Source organism: Ceratotherium simum, chromosome 11 (genome assembly GCF_057802395.1).
Source record: "Ceratotherium simum simum isolate JZ-2026a chromosome 11, ASM5780239v1, whole genome shotgun sequence".
In the NCBI taxonomy this organism is placed as follows: domain Eukaryota; kingdom Metazoa; phylum Chordata; class Mammalia; order Perissodactyla; family Rhinocerotidae; genus Ceratotherium; species Ceratotherium simum.
In genome coordinates, this window is record NC_141910.1 from 17,812,388 (window position 1) to 17,828,048 (window position 15,661).

The 15,661-nt window shown below is 36.8% G+C and overlaps 1 protein-coding gene across 1 annotated transcript in view; it reads left to right on the top strand.

Annotated features, from left to right (window-relative positions):
• PPP3R1 (protein phosphatase 3 regulatory subunit B, alpha) overlaps positions 1-11,215 on the top strand; it is a 62,856-nt gene extending 51,641 nt beyond the window's left edge. Inside the window, exons 3-6 of the mRNA XM_004435604.3 lie at positions 2,094-2,270; positions 3,332-3,391; positions 4,293-4,477; positions 9,089-11,215. Of these exons, the coding sequence (XP_004435661.1) occupies positions 2,094-2,270; positions 3,332-3,391; positions 4,293-4,477; positions 9,089-9,136 (470 nt within the window). The 3' untranslated portion in view covers positions 9,137-11,215. The remainder of the gene's footprint in view (positions 1-2,093; positions 2,271-3,331; positions 3,392-4,292; positions 4,478-9,088) is intronic.
• Positions 11,216-15,661: the final 4,446 nt, after the last annotated feature.

Here is a 15,661-nt window from a genome sequence, read left to right on the forward strand (position 1 = left end):
TGTATGTTTGAATTTTTGATTGGATTATTATAAATATATGTATTTTGCTGTTTGAAGCCGTGTTTAGATGAATCACTAAATTACTGTAAAGACATTGCTGCTGTGATACAATATATATGCATTCCTGAAAAACCTCACATGCTGCAAAATCACATGTCTAGGAAAAATGTGGATAGGGTAGGTCACTCATGCAGCTTTGTAACAGAGTACTAACAAAAACAATAATGATTTTAAAAATACTAGCACAAATTACCTCTGGCATTTATACTAAGCACCGTAGCCCTTAACTTATTAGCCTTAAACTGAGGCTTGTGCATCCTGTTTTGAGATATGAGTTCTTGAGGGCATCTGCTTCAGCAGAAAATAACTGTAAAAATTAAATAATAAGCCTGGGTATAGTCACCTTTGTTAATTGCTTTTTCGGGGAGCAGTGGGAGGGAGAGGTGATAGGCAAGAGACATTGTCTCTGCACGGGCCGGCCCCGTGGCATGGCGGTTAAGTGCGCGAGGTCCACTGCTGGCGGCCCGGGGCCGGAACCTGGGCGCGCACTGACGCACCCGCTTGTCAGGCCATGCTGTGGCGGCATCCCACATAAAGTAGAGGAAGATCGGCATGGATGTTAGCTCAGGGCCAGTCTTCCTCACCAAAAAAAAAAAAAAAAAAAAAAGGAGGATTGGCATGGATGTTAGCTCAGGGCTGATCTTCCTCAAAAAAACAAAAGAAAGAAATTGTCTCTGCAGCTTGTTCCTTTGCACCCTCAGTTTTCACCAGGTGACAATGTTGGAAAGCCTCGAGGTTCTTGAAGCTGCTAAACTTGCTGTTATTTTCTCTAAAGGAAGGCATCTGTTGTTTTCACCTTTTCTTTTTTTTAAGGTTTTCATATTAAGACTTTTCTGTTTAATTTGAGAAAACTTGCCCCTGATCCTTTCATAACATACTGGGGAAAAATCCCTGTGAACCAATGACATTTCTGGGCTCTGCTGACATTGCTCCTTTTATCAGTTGCGTGTGAACTACTTCGTATTAGAGCAACATCTTGTAGTTGTGCAGTCTATATTTTAGTAGTGCAGATAATTATAGTTCTTATTCCATTTTAATGTAATGTTTTTATATTTTAAAAATATATACTTTAACTTTTAAGTTCTTAGAATGAGGATGCCATATATTTGAACTTTCAAAACAGTTTGCAATCTCAGTTTCTAATATTGTGGGCAATTATACGTGTATATTCATGGGCAGTAGCATATTTTACTTGTTGATTTTCTTTTAAAACGTTGGTGATTGTATTTAATTTTTTTATATATTTGTACTATTTCTATTAATCCATGATCAGATTTTTTTATATGAATTAGTCTGATTTTTTAAAGGAATGAAGACAGTAATGTAATTTAGAAGACGACGAAGAAAAGAAAGCTTTTTCAAGAATGCCTACGATAAGAGACCTGACACTGCATTATTTTTATAGAGTAATTACAGACTAATGCAAACATTTCTTAAGTTGTTTAGTTATTTTTTTTCTCCTTTAAAGCCTTGAAAAGTGAATTTTGTTAGCTGTAGTTCTTTTGGTTAAAGTAAAAGCTTTGTTTTATTTGCTCGTATTTGCAAAGAGTATCTCTGGAAGAATATTCAAGAAACTGGTAACATTGCTTCCAAGGAGGAGAATTGGATGTCTACAGGGTAGGATGTGGGGGGGAGGCTTTGAATTCTGAACCACGTTTAAACCATGTTCATATTTTGAACCATGAACTATTAGAAATAAAGTAAATTAAAATTTAAAAACAAGTGAAAATCAAGGTGCTTTGGTACAGAACAGAGATTGATTTAGCCTGCCTAGTAAGAACCACCTGACTTCCATGATCAGCTTAGCATTGTCAATCCTGTAATATCTTGATACTCAGCATACAGTTATGGCAGGTGCCGACAAACAAAAAGGTAACCAAATAAAAATATTTCTGATATACTTTCTCTGTTATAAGGAATTAGTCAACAGTATATGTACTCTTTTAATTAAATTGAAAATTAAACTATTGGGTAACTACTGGATTTTTTTCCCTGTAATTACCATAAAATCATTTTGTAAATCTTGCTTTTAGTTGATGCTGATGAAATTAAAAGGCTAGGAAAGAGATTTAAGAAGCTCGACTTGGACAATTCTGGTTCTTTAAGTGTGGAAGAGTTCATGTCTCTGCCTGAGTTACAACAGAATCCTTTAGTACAACGAGTAATCGATATATTCGACACAGATGGGAATGGAGAAGTAGACTTTAAAGGTAAGAAAGTACTTTTTTAACATCACAAGTTAGATAATCTATGAGTGGTCTTACAGCTCTGTGTATGAAAATGTCTGAACAATTTAGTTTTTCTTAAATGTCTTTATATTTTTGGTGATCTTATAATAATAGATTATGTTAAGATCTCAAAGTCTGTGGTATGTGTACCTTAATGAACTAAGACATTTTACTTTTTGGTTCATAAATGATCAAATTGTCCTTTAAGGTAGTCTAAAAAAATTAGATTTAGTATTGTGTTTTTAGAATATTAGTCTCACTTTAGGGAAACTTAGAAATAGCATTTTTTGAAACCTTTTTTTAAAGAATGAAACTTAATTCTAAGTCAGTGATAAAAAATAAACTGTAGTAATAAGGATATGAGCATTATCATAGAAAGGATTAATTTATTGTAGTTAATCTAGGTTTTTACAAAGACAGTAGTGCTTTTGCTAGTATTAACATGATAATTTTATATTTGATTCTATACTTTAAAGTAAATAAACATTTCATTTCACTGGGGAATCATCGACAAGATTTTATTTTAGTTTTAGGAACTGAATTATAAGTGAAGGGAGCTAAAGATGATTATGATTTAGGGTTTAGCAGGCAATGAAGAAAAATGATCATTTTCATGAAACTTCCAACAGTTTATTTAAATGATTCTGAATTTTGGAACCAGAAATCCAAAATTACTTTTGTTCTGGTAAAACAATGCATTGTCTTTTTTTAAAGTCCCCCTTTTTTAGTCATATTCCAAGAAGAAAGAAATAAATAGCTTAAAGCATTTGTTTTTGAGTGTTATGCTCTGTGGTACTTAATAAATATTTGTTCAAATTGATTTGACCTTAGGGAACTCTAAGTTCAAATTAAAAAATATATATATATATAAAACTTGGTCGAAGTTTCATATTTGGCATTTTCAGTTTTAAACACTGCTAGTAATATTTTCTTTTGCAGCAAGGAAATATCCTTTTGTGGGTATGTAAGAATTTTGTGTGTATTGTTTTTCTGTGTAAAAAATGAAAACTTCTGACTTGTAAACATTTTCTGTTCTTATTCAGAATTCATTGAGGGAGTGTCTCAGTTCAGTGTCAAAGGAGATAAGGAACAGAAGTTGAGGTGTAAGTATTTCTCTTCACTGAGCTCATTTTCACTCTTACAGCACCACTACCCCAAACTGCATTATAAAAGATGTCTTTTATTGTAGATCCTTAGTAGACATCACAGAAATTTTACATTCTGGAGAAAATCCTTTTAGGACATTTGCAACTGGTATTTTTTAATAATGTGTCATTGTTGCTTTTTAGTTAGATAGAAGGAAAACAGAATTTCTTTCTATTAGAAGCAGCCATATAAACTTTGTCTTGGATAAGAGATTTTTTGATGAAAGTGGGGAGAAATGTTCTAATGTTCTAGGTAACTTAGTTTACAGACACTGTATTCAGAAATATTTAGCTGAAAGTCCACTGTTTTGGTTTATAGAGGCAACCTCTACAACAGGGAACATCTGATGCCTTTTTAAATTACTTAACTCTTAACTAAAGAGACATTTTATTCAACAACAGTTCTCTGAGGCACAGAATATATGCGAACATCTTCTGCAAATGAACTCATAAAGTGAGAGTAATATTAATAGCAATCGCTGTCTTTTATTGAGCTTTTGCCGTGTATCAGACACTCTTCTAAGCAATTCACATGTGTTATGTCATTCAGTATTCTGAAGAACCTGGGAGGTTGGAGCAGTTTTTAGCCCCAGTTTTATATGTGCAGGAACTGAAGCTTAGCAGGGTTAAATAACTTGCCCTCAGCTACTAATTGGCCCCAGCACTCTTGACTCCATAGCCCATACTCTTAACCAACCATGTTAAACTGCACCTGAAGGCAACACCTGTATGTGGAAAGTAACCATCCTCATAATTTATAAGTTTAGATGTTTGGCAACTTATTGTTTTCTTTCTCTTTGAAAGTATTCACTTGGGATTGTGTTGTAATTGCCATTGATTTTCCTTACTCTTTTTTTAGTTGCTTTCCGTATCTATGACATGGATAAAGATGGCTATATCTCCAATGGGGAACTCTTCCAGGTGCTGAAGATGATGGTGGGGAACAATCTGAAAGATACACAGTTACAGCAGATTGTAGACAAAACCATAATAAATGCAGATAAGGATGGAGATGGAAGAATATCCTTTGAAGAATTCTGTGCTGTAAGTACAAAAGAGCTGGTTCTTCATTAGTTATGATTTAAAAACATTTTAAAAACCACATAATATGGGCCGGCCCCATGGCTTAGCGGTTAAGTGCTTGCGCTCCGATGCTGGTGGCCCGGGTTCGGATGCCCAGGGGCACACCGAAGCACTGCTTCGCCGGCCATCCTGGGGCCGCGTCCCACATACAGCAACTAGAGGGATGTGTGACTTTGACATGCAACTATCTACTGGGGCTTTGGGGGAAAAATAAATAAATAAATAAAATTATTAAAAAAAAAAAAAAAAAAAAACCACATAATAGAGAATTCCTTGTAGTTTTTTTGCACTGGAAATTTTTATATTTGATTTTGCCTAATTGCCCTATATTCAGTTTTGAAATGTTCTTTGTTCTAATTGTTAATAATTAACAATTAGTTATCATTCTCAAGAATTAGTATTTTCAGTGATTGTCTGATAAAATGCCACAAGAATGGTACTATTATCTTTTACTTATTGTTGGTAGTCCTCCAGATTACGACTAGGTTACATTCTTAAGCTTCATTTAAAAATAAATGTCTGGAAAGACATTTGTGGCAAATATGTGTTCATGAGTTTCAGCTAGGTATCCAGAAGCTTGGCTCATTAGGACAACAGAAATCAAGTCCCTGTCCATCTTAAACTCACCAGCAAGGCAACGTAAATGGTGGGGTTACCCCCGCCCCTTTCCAAGCTATTGATGGGTAGTTCTTGTGTTTTGGGGCAAGGGCCCTGCAGAGACGGGGGGACTACAGTTATGGGGAGCCCTAGAAAACTAACCCTAGGTGGAAAGGGGCAATAGCTTAGCCTCCAGTTTACTGCCCTTCTTCAGTAGATCCAGGGATTTGCTACCATTCATTGCTTCCAAACAGGAACACAGCCACTCAGCTACTCTTCTCTACTTCTGCCCCTAAAGCAAAGATGGTAACTTTGTGATGTGTTACAAGGAGTTTTAACGGCAAGCTAGAGATAGTAGAGAATCCAGAGGAGAGGCAAAGATAAAGTTTTGAAATTTTTCACTTATGACTGGCTGCTTTATAGGAATTTTCCCCTCTTCCCTTTCTTTTCACTTTTTATTTAGACCACACAAGGAAAAACAAATGACTCTGGTTGTGTGTTACGTCAGGACTGAAGTGTAGCTACTTGGGCATTTAAGGAGAAGTTCACATTCTCCTCTAAGTATCTTCCTTCATCTCAAAGGAAAACTATCTTTTCATTTTGTTTTGAAAAGTGGGGTGGTGCTCTAGTTTAAAGAACAGCCTGGGTCTTTTTGGAAGGGAGTTGGGCTTGAGACTTGAGACTTTGAACTGTTGCCAGATGTGCTGCTCTAGGTGTGTGTTATCCTTTCTGCTCCTCCTTCACCATTGCCAGAGATCACTGAAGGACTCCCTTGGCCTGGTATCGGGTTGAGTACATCAGATCAGGCTAGTAATGGCATCACAGACAGCAGCCAGTTTTCAAAAGAAGAAACCTCAAGCCTTGAGGGAACAAAACAAAAATGGAAAATTCTTGACTGGAGTGTTATGGAGGGGAGATATGTAAATGAAGTCTACTTGCATTTAGTAAATATAAAATGTAATGTAAAATTACATCTAAATCACCTGTCAGTGGAAGGAAATTAAAATACATCTTTAGGTATAGAAATGATACTGTTTACACTGAAGACATAAGCTAAGCTTTGAGTCCGTTTTCCAGTATTTGTGATAAATTCCTTTACTTGTATTTTTGAGGGGCATAGTCCAGGAATTAAAGAAAAATGTTTATTTTAAACCAGCTTTTCTGAACATTGATCAAGCCCATAACTTTGGCTTCATTGAGTTCTTTTTATTCTGATTTCTCGAGCTATAACAGTGAAAGAGATGGGAATAGTTATTTTAAAAGATCACATACTATATACCTACTTTAAAATTTTCAGAATACTTAACATATACAAATAAAACTTATAAATGATTAGTGACAGGATTAAAGTTGGTGAATTAACACACATTTATTTTTTGCTTCCTCTCAACTCCAATGAAATTAAATGTATTAAAAAGAAAATGTTATGAAACAACAAGGACAAAATGAGCAGTAGAGAGGATAGCAACTAGATTTGGCAACCGATAAGTCAATAAACTGTCTTAGCAAACAGCACAAAAAATGAATTCTAAGCTGTCAGTTTGGAAAGCTGAGAAGCAAACTGGTTTATGATGCAGAATCCCTGAAAGGCTCAGAAATTTGTTGGCACAAGATAATTGAAAGTGGAGGTGAAGGTGAGGCTAAAATCAGGAGACCTGCTTAAAGTCTGTTTAAGAAGCAATTAGAGCACTAGATCTCCTTCCCCACTGTTCAGAATCTGCTGCACTTTAGTGGGAGATTGGAAAGAATGGAATAGAGTCTCTAGGCTGGGAAATACGAGGCATGGGTGCGCGCGCGCGTGTGTGTGAAATCCTTGAAACAAAAATTGGATAGTATATAAAAGAGCTCTTGGAAATTGAAATTTAGTGATCCATTCTAGGTCTAACACCTGAATGCTACGATTTCCAGAAAGAAAATGGAAGGAAATCATCAAAAAGTAATGAACCAAAAGTAATGAGTTTCCTGACTGAAAGGACTTATTAAGTAACCCAGCATAGTGTATAAAAATAGTCTAGACCCAGGCACATTGTCATGAAATTTTAAAACAGTGGGAACAAAGAGATGGTTCTACAAACTCCAAAGAGCTGAGGTAGGAGGGCTGGGGGAGGGGCTTCATACAAAGACTCAAGAATCATAATGGCAGCAAATTTCTCAGTAGCAAGGTTGGAAACTAGAAGACAAATGGAACATTGCCTTTACAGTTCTGAGGGACAGTTATTTCCAAATTAGAATTCTCTACAAACTCAATTGAACTAGACAGAAGAGTAAAGACATTTTCAGGTATGCAAGACCTCCTTTTTTGACACTACTGGAGGATGTGTTCCCACTCTAATAAGGTTGTAAATCAAATAGGAAGACAATGTGGGATCCAGGAAGCAGAGGGTCCAACATGAGAGAGAAGGAGATCTCCAGGATGATGGTGAAGGGAGATCCAGAGATGACAGGCCTAGATTGGAGCAGGTTGGAAAGCTCTGGGAGTGATTTCAAGACAGTAAAATTAATAGAATTACATAATATATTTGAATATATTTAGAACAAAACTTTTGGGGTTGAATTAATGGTAAATGTATAAAACACCCTGCAAAGAAAAGGTAATCATAGTATGTGATTCTGTGCTGCTGCAAGTAATATTTTAGATAGTCATAATTAAATAGCTGAAATTTTATCTAATTAAAATAAAGGTATAACTATTGGAAAGGGTGGGGGGTGGGAAGTATATGGGGCAGGAGACAGTTGGCAGAGGTGTGTGTGAAAGAGCTGAATCTTCATCTTCTGTGGTGGGAAGTCAGTGGATAATGCCCACAACTTTAAATCCAAGTAAGGCAATGTAGGAATGTTATTTGGAGACCTGTAGGTAATACTGAAAACTCTAAATGATTACCTCTAGGTAAAAGGAAACAGAGAATGAGGGCAGGTTAGCAAAGTGTGGTTTTCATAGCAGAAGTTGTAGAACAAATTGGCTGGTGAAGCTTTATTTTTCAAATAAAATTTTTTTAAAAAGTTTAAATTTAAAAATAATGCAGATGCAACTATACCAAACAACATGGAGTTATCTCACAGACATAATGTTGAGTGAAATAAGCCGGACACGAATGAGATTTTATTTATAAAATGTATAAAAACAAACCAAACTAATCTAGGATGTTAAAGTCACGATAGGGGCTTCCTCTATGTGTGTGGTGGGGCGGGCGGAGGAAGATGGCTGGAGCTGGATGGGGGCCGCAGAAGTGTCCTGATAATGGTCTGCGTGCTGGTTACTTGGGTGTTTACTCTGAAAATTCATCAAGGTGTGAACTTTTATGACTTAGGCACTTTCTTGTGTAGTTATACTTAATAAAATTTATCTCACAAATAATAGTACTGATAATTACACTTTTAGATTACCCTGTCAGTATTCACTGATATGTCCATAACAACTCTACATGTATTTGACTCCATGGGAAAATAATGTGCAGAAAATTTTATTCATTTGGTCCTTTTTAATACCTTCTGGAATAGACTGACAGTGAAACCCATATTTGGTTTTTGAAGACAGTTTTTATGGTAATAGCTAGTTATCAGTTAATATTAAACTACTGAAGTAGGCGCTGGCAAACCACAGAGCGGGCCAGATCCTGCCCACGGCCTGTTTTGTGTGTCTTTGAGTTTTTTACATTTTCAAAATGTTAAGAAAAAAGTGGAAGAAGAAAATGCAAGAGAAATTATATGTGGCCTGCAAAGCCTGAAATATTTACTATCTGGCCCTTTACAGAATGAATTTGCCAATCCTTGTGCTAGAACACAAGAAAATGCCTGTTATCCTGGGAGAAAGAAGCAATGAAAATTCTAACTAGAGGTCAACACAGGTTTAAAAACAGCTTCTGAAAATGGTTAAAGTAGTATGTTTTTTAAATTGTGGTTTTGATAGGGTGGTTAGACTAGTAAAAAAGAGTTTCTCGAACATGGTTAAGCTTGATCTATTCCTATCTGTTGCAGGTTGTAGGTGGCCTAGATATCCACAAAAAGATGGTGGTAGATGTGTGACTCTTTTTTAGAGTACCACCCAACACTTTTGCTTTCTTCTCCATCTCTGAAGATCTGCTCAAGACGTCCAGCAATGCTCTCTGTGTATTTAAATGGAAGTATTTTTCTCTGTGAAGCCACATTTTCCAACATGAGCCTCATGAAGCCAACTAAGTGTTATTGAACTCTGATTCTCTCAATAACTCAGTGTAGCACTTTCAAGTCTGAAGGACAGCAACATGAAAAGAGCATATCAATGTGGTGAAGAAAGGGAAGGGGTTGGCTTTTTAATTTATTTTTCTTCATCTTTTATAACAAGAAAGTATCTATATATACATATGTAAATATTTATATATAGATATATGTAGCTTTCTATATGTGTAGTAGGTTGGCTTTAATTTAATATACTTGATTCAGAAACAAAATGATAGAGTACAAAAGTGCCAAGCAGAACATAAAACATCCTTACTTTTATTTCACACAGTTTTATATATAGATAGAAGATTGTACAATTTGAGCCGGGTGTTAGGCCAGCTATTTTCCTTTTCCTGTGCTTTCTCCTTTGAGAGATTGACAAAGCATTTGTTAATGTCCTATTATTTACCTTAATTAATTTTGTAACAGAGGAGTTTGTAACTTTATTTATACCTGTGACTATATTTCCAGGGACTACGTCTCATTGCTGAGCAGCTCTTACTACATCTCTGCTTGAGGAGAAAGTCTAGTTCAGCGCTACTGCCAAGAGCTCATTCTTGTGTTCATAGTAACTGCACAAAGCTTATGGCTGCTTCGTTGTTACTTCATAACTAGGAGCCATGACATTTATTAAATGTCCCTGAATTAATGTAAGTTATCAGTTGTGATTTTATACATAAAGGCCAGAAGCTATATAAGGCAATCATGATTTATCTTAGACATTACTTAATGAAGAGTACCTAAAGTAATCATGTAACTGCTTAGGGATATCTGTTTTGTTACATGGGTAAATAATTTGTCATTAAACTTATGTTTGAACCATAAATTTCCCTTCTGTTTCAAAAGACTTGCAGCTAATCTTAAAAAACTGGTGATATTTAATGTGCATGTGTGTAACTAAACACCCACATATATTTGTGATTTAAATGGGAGAAATCTCACTAATCTATATGCCACATAAGAGCAAAATTTTATCTTAAATTTCTTTACCACAAGGCATAGAGAGGAGAGTGCATGATGGTTTTCTTTCTTGATTTGCCCGTATATGTAATGGATGACAACTTAATAAATTTGTGTGATATAAAAGTAGTGTATCATGTTCCACCACTTGATATTATTATCCCTTCCCTTTTCTGCAAAGGTACTATTGGCTGGAAGAAAACATTTTGGTTAGCTTTCTAGGACAGTAGTCTTTCCCTGTATAGTTTTTCTATAGAAACTGGTTTTATAATCATGAGTGGAAAAGGGCAGGTGGAATCAAGGTGAATGAATCTGAAATTGGGCACCCCTGCCTGCCATCGCTGTTCCTTCAACTGAGTGCTGCACATCATGGGCTCTGTCTGTGAGAGAAAAATCCCGGTGCTTGGTGTCCTTGCATGACATGGAGTTTTGCATGTAGATCGATTTAAAATGTACCTCTTGTTTACATAATTTGCATAATTTAAAAAGATAATGTTGCCAAACTTTGGAAATGTTAATGTTCAAACTGAAAATCTCCACTACATGTAACTTTCTTCCTCTGGATCCAGTACGTGGCTTATAATCCCAGCCAGTGGTTTGATCTGTTCCAGTGTCAACTGCCATGTGCTCTGCTTCAAGGGGGAACTAGTCTTTTGTGAATTTTTTGTACATAAGTATTTGTTACAAATATTTTAGCAAATGCTTTCTATTTCTCTTGCTTGTGCATATCTTGGCTGGCGTTACAGAAAAATAGTGCAAACATTATTTCCTTACTGGGGAATGAGGGTTTTTCTTTCCTTTTTTTTTTTTTTTTCCTAGTGTGTGGGTGGGGGAGGGGTGGTTTATGTTGAATGTTTAGTTTTTCTTCTGCATGAAACATCATGTTGTGGGATCTTTAGAAAACTTCATACTGTATGAATAAGAAAATAAAATATTTGAAACTTGCTTGACTATATTCACAGCAGTCTTTGGTGGGCTTCCACAGCCATTAGATATTTTCATGCTTTTGGATTTTTTAAAAAACTCATATAAACTGATGTTCGATATTTGATTGTAAGCCATAAGTAAAAATAAATCTGCTTTATCACTGCGTAAAAACACAAGGCATTACAAGGACCTAGAAAGCCCGCTCTCATTCATTTACTACTCGCCCTTCCTCTGCCTCCAGCCGCCTCAGCCTCCCTGTGGTTCCTGGAGCCTTTGTCTTGCTTCCGCTCCAGGCCTTTGCAGTGTCTCTTCCTGCACCAGATGTCCTCCAGCTAATGCCTCCAAGTCTTTGTTCAGGTTGGTCCTGTCCCAGCAGGAACTCTCCTGGCCCTATTTAAACATACTAATACACCTAGGTCTCCCTTACCCCACTCTCTTTTCTTTTGCCATAGCTTTTAACCTCTTCTGACATAATTTACTTATGTAAATGTTATATTATTTGTCTTCCCCAATTATCAAAATGAATGAAAAAGCTCCATAAGGGCAATGATGTCCGTCCCTTGGTCACTGATATCCTCAATTGTCTAGAATTCTACCTCTTAGTGTTTGCTCAATAAATACTTAAATGAATTAGGTAATAGGAGACACCCTGTTTATACAGGTGGTAATTTTATAGTGAATTCTATTCAGTACTTTCTCACTCTTCATAAAAGGTAAAAATTAGTATTTTTTTAAGATATTCAACAACTTGACTTTCATTCATTCAACAACTTTGTAGAGTTCCTACTACATGCCTAGCACTGTATAAGAAGCACTTGAGATACTTGTGACAGGTAAATGACATACCTGGCCCAGAAGAGTTGTGGGCTGTTTGTGGTGTTTTATACCCAGAACACCCATATTGTCAGGTATGCACTAGTTCTGAGATACTGTGCACTGGATTCTGTGACTCCTTAGACTATCCTAGACTATCTTAGACGTATACATTAGTTAAGCCTAAACCAATAGATGCATTTAAGCTCTAGGTCTCCCTTTCTTTACCTAGTTCTAATAGTCTTAAGAGGAGAAAAGATGACTCAATAGTGTGAAAAGGCAACCCACAGAATGGGAGTTAATATTTGTAAATCATCTATCTGATAAGAGATTTCTATCCAGAATATATAAAGAACTACAATCAACAAAAAAACAACCTGATTAAAGAATGGGCAAAGGACTTGAATAGCCATTTCTCCAAAGAAGATACAAATAGCCAATAGCACATGAAAAGTTGCTCAGCAGTACTAGTCATTATGGAAATGCAAATCAAAGACAACAGATAGCATTTCATACTTATTAGCATTGCTGTTAGCCAAAAAAAAAAAAGGCCTTGGTGAGGATGTGGGGAAATTGGAACCCTAGTGCATTGCTAGTGGGAATGTAAAATGGTGCACTCACTGTGGAAAGTGGTATGGTGATTCCTCAAAAAATTAAACAATTATCATATGATCCAGCAATTCCACTTCTGTGTATATACCCAAGAGAAGCGAAAGCAGGAACTAGAACAGATATTTGTACACTCACGTTCATAGCAGCATTATTCACAATAGGCAAAAGGTACGGGGCTGGCCCATGGCGCAAGCGGTTAAGTGCTCGTGCTCCGCTGCAGCAGCCCGGGGTTCGCTGGTTCGGATCCGGGTGCGCACCGACACACCGCTTGGCAAGCCATCCTGTGCCGGCATCCCATATAAAGTGGAGGAAGATGGGCATGGATGTTAGCCCAGGGCCAGTCTTCCTCAGCAAAAAGAGGAGGATTGGCAGATGTTAGCTCAGGGCCGATCTTCCTCACAAAAAAAAAAAATAGCCAAAGGTAGAAGCAGCCCAAGCGTCCATTACAGATGTATAGTCAAGATGTGGTATAAACATGACAAGAGCATATTACTCATCCATAAAAGGAAGGAAATTTTGACACATGCTACAACATGGATGAACCTTGAAGATACTAGGCTAAGTAAAATAAGCCAGTTACAAAAGGACAATATTGTATTATTCTACTTATATGAGTTCCTGGAGTTGTCAAATTCATAGAGACAAAGTAGAATGAAGGTTGCCAAGGATGGGGAAGAGGGGGAAATGGGGAGTGAGTTAGCGTTTAATGGGTACAGTTTCAGTTGTGGAAGATAAAGTTCTGGAGATGGATGGAGGTGTTACATAACAATGTGAAATGTACTTAATGCTACTGAACTGTATACTTCAAAATGATAAATTATATATATATATATATATATTACTACAATTTAAAAGAAGAGTAGAAAAGATGGTAAAAAAGGAATCTCAGTTGCTGGACAGTTTCCAGCATTTACCCACAAAGAAAGAAATGGTGTTCAAGCTCATGTATGTCTGGAATCATTAATCCTGTCTTCAAAATTCCCACATGCTCAAAAATCTCTCTCTGCATTAGCTAACATTTAAGCTCAAGTCCATTGCTACTTCAACCTTTCAATACCTTTGAGCATTATAAATCTGCTAACCAGATCAAATTAGCGAGTCCTTGCTCTCTCAAACCTGAAGATTTACTGGTTTGTTTGACCAAATAAGTAACATTTGTACAAGTATTTTGCAAGTTGTAGGATGGTTATGTACATTGTCACTGTATAATTTCTGTAATCTAACATTAAGCATGATGTGCCAATCTTAACATGGCTCTGGGATCGGGAAAACTAGGTCTCTTTCCCAGATGCTCAGGGAACGTGAGCTTTCTTCTGTACCATCCTAGTTCTAGGTAGCATTAGAGTTGGAACCCAAATCTTCTGGAATGTCTAGCAGGAAACTACCAAGGTCTCTTCCTTTATCAGCCACTGAATATTGAAGAAAATACTCCTCTTTCAGGCCCCTCCCCCAGCCAATGTATCAATAAATACGTACACTGTGACATGTCAGAAAGTGTACTAGGGGGCCGGCCCTGTGGCTTGGTGGTTAAGTGCGCGCGCTGCGATGCTGGTGGCCCGGGTTCGGATCCCGGGTGCGCATCGAGGCACCACTTCTCCGTTCATCCTGAGGCCGAGTCCCACATACAGCAACTAGAAGGATGTGCAGCTACGACACACAACTATCCACTGGGGCTTTGGGGGGAAAAATAAAATAAATAAAATCTTTAAAAAAAAAAAAAAAAAAATTGTTTAAAAAAAAAAAAAAAAAAAGTGTACTAGGTACTGAGTATCCCAAGTTCAGAGGCTTTACTGTGGGAGGCAGACACTATAACTGCAGTATATAGCATGACAACTGCCACAGAAACATTGCCAACCATGGCTAAGGCTTGAGGAGTTAGATTTAGTGTCCAGGCCTTAGAGGGGGCTTTCAAGAAGTGATTTGATTGAGTTTGTTAACTACCACTGTGAAACAGATTTCTTACCTCTATTCCTTCTTCATCATTCCCATTCCAAGAATTAGTTGGGTTTCCTCTAACATTGTGTCTCACATGCAAAGCCCAAGTAGTACTACTTCCCCAGGGGAGGAGAGAGAAATGCTTGACCAGGGAGGGGCCCAAAACACAAGTCACTAAACCCAAGTTCACCACCCCAAATTTTAGCAACTGGCAGAGACATGTATTTCCTCTCTTGTGTTACTGATGATTCTAACTACATAAGAAATCTTCAAAAGGAAGTCAATTCAAACAAACGAAAACATTCATGCACTTGAACATAGAAAACCCATGTTTTCCCAATCAAAATTATGCTCTTTTCTTAAAAATCAACCAAAAACATTTGTGGTTACCTAGGAATGGTTCATTCCACGGTGCAGGTGCTTTGAAAAGCTGATTAAAACTGTGGACTCATTCCCCAGAAGAGTATACCTAAGCGGTCACAATTTTGAATATAACTTCCTGGGCAAAGCAAGGGGGTGGGCAAGTACCTCTGAAGCCTGTGCAGACTCCAGAGTAAGAAAGTCCCAACAAAGTCCTCCTCTTCAAAAAGATATGAGTAAAGAGATTTGATAAAATCATACACATACTGTCTCCATGCTACTGCATTGCCAAAGAAAAAATTATTGGAGGGATGTTTCTAGCAATTTCCCATTGGATTCCTACCCTAATACATAAGTATATCCAATCCCATGCAATATACAAACCAGTTTTGGACAGTGGCACATCTAACTGATATAAAGGAAACAGAAGCTAATAATACTTTTTCTAGTTCTTACATGAACTTTCTAACACTCCCACCATTAAAGTTAAAAAGTTTTGGTCAAGAGTTTGAGAGATGTATAAGAGAACATAGTATCACAATCACAGATTTAATGAAGTGAGTTCCTTTCATTTAAAAAATGTGTAAAATGAATCAGGTAATATTTAAATAGGCAGACACTAGTTAACACAATCTATTACATTTGCAGAACACAGAACTACATTTGCAGTAGTTTTCTTAGGGTTGTAAAATCATTCTTTTACCATATTACTACTTAGAAGAAATATACCCAACATTGGTAACG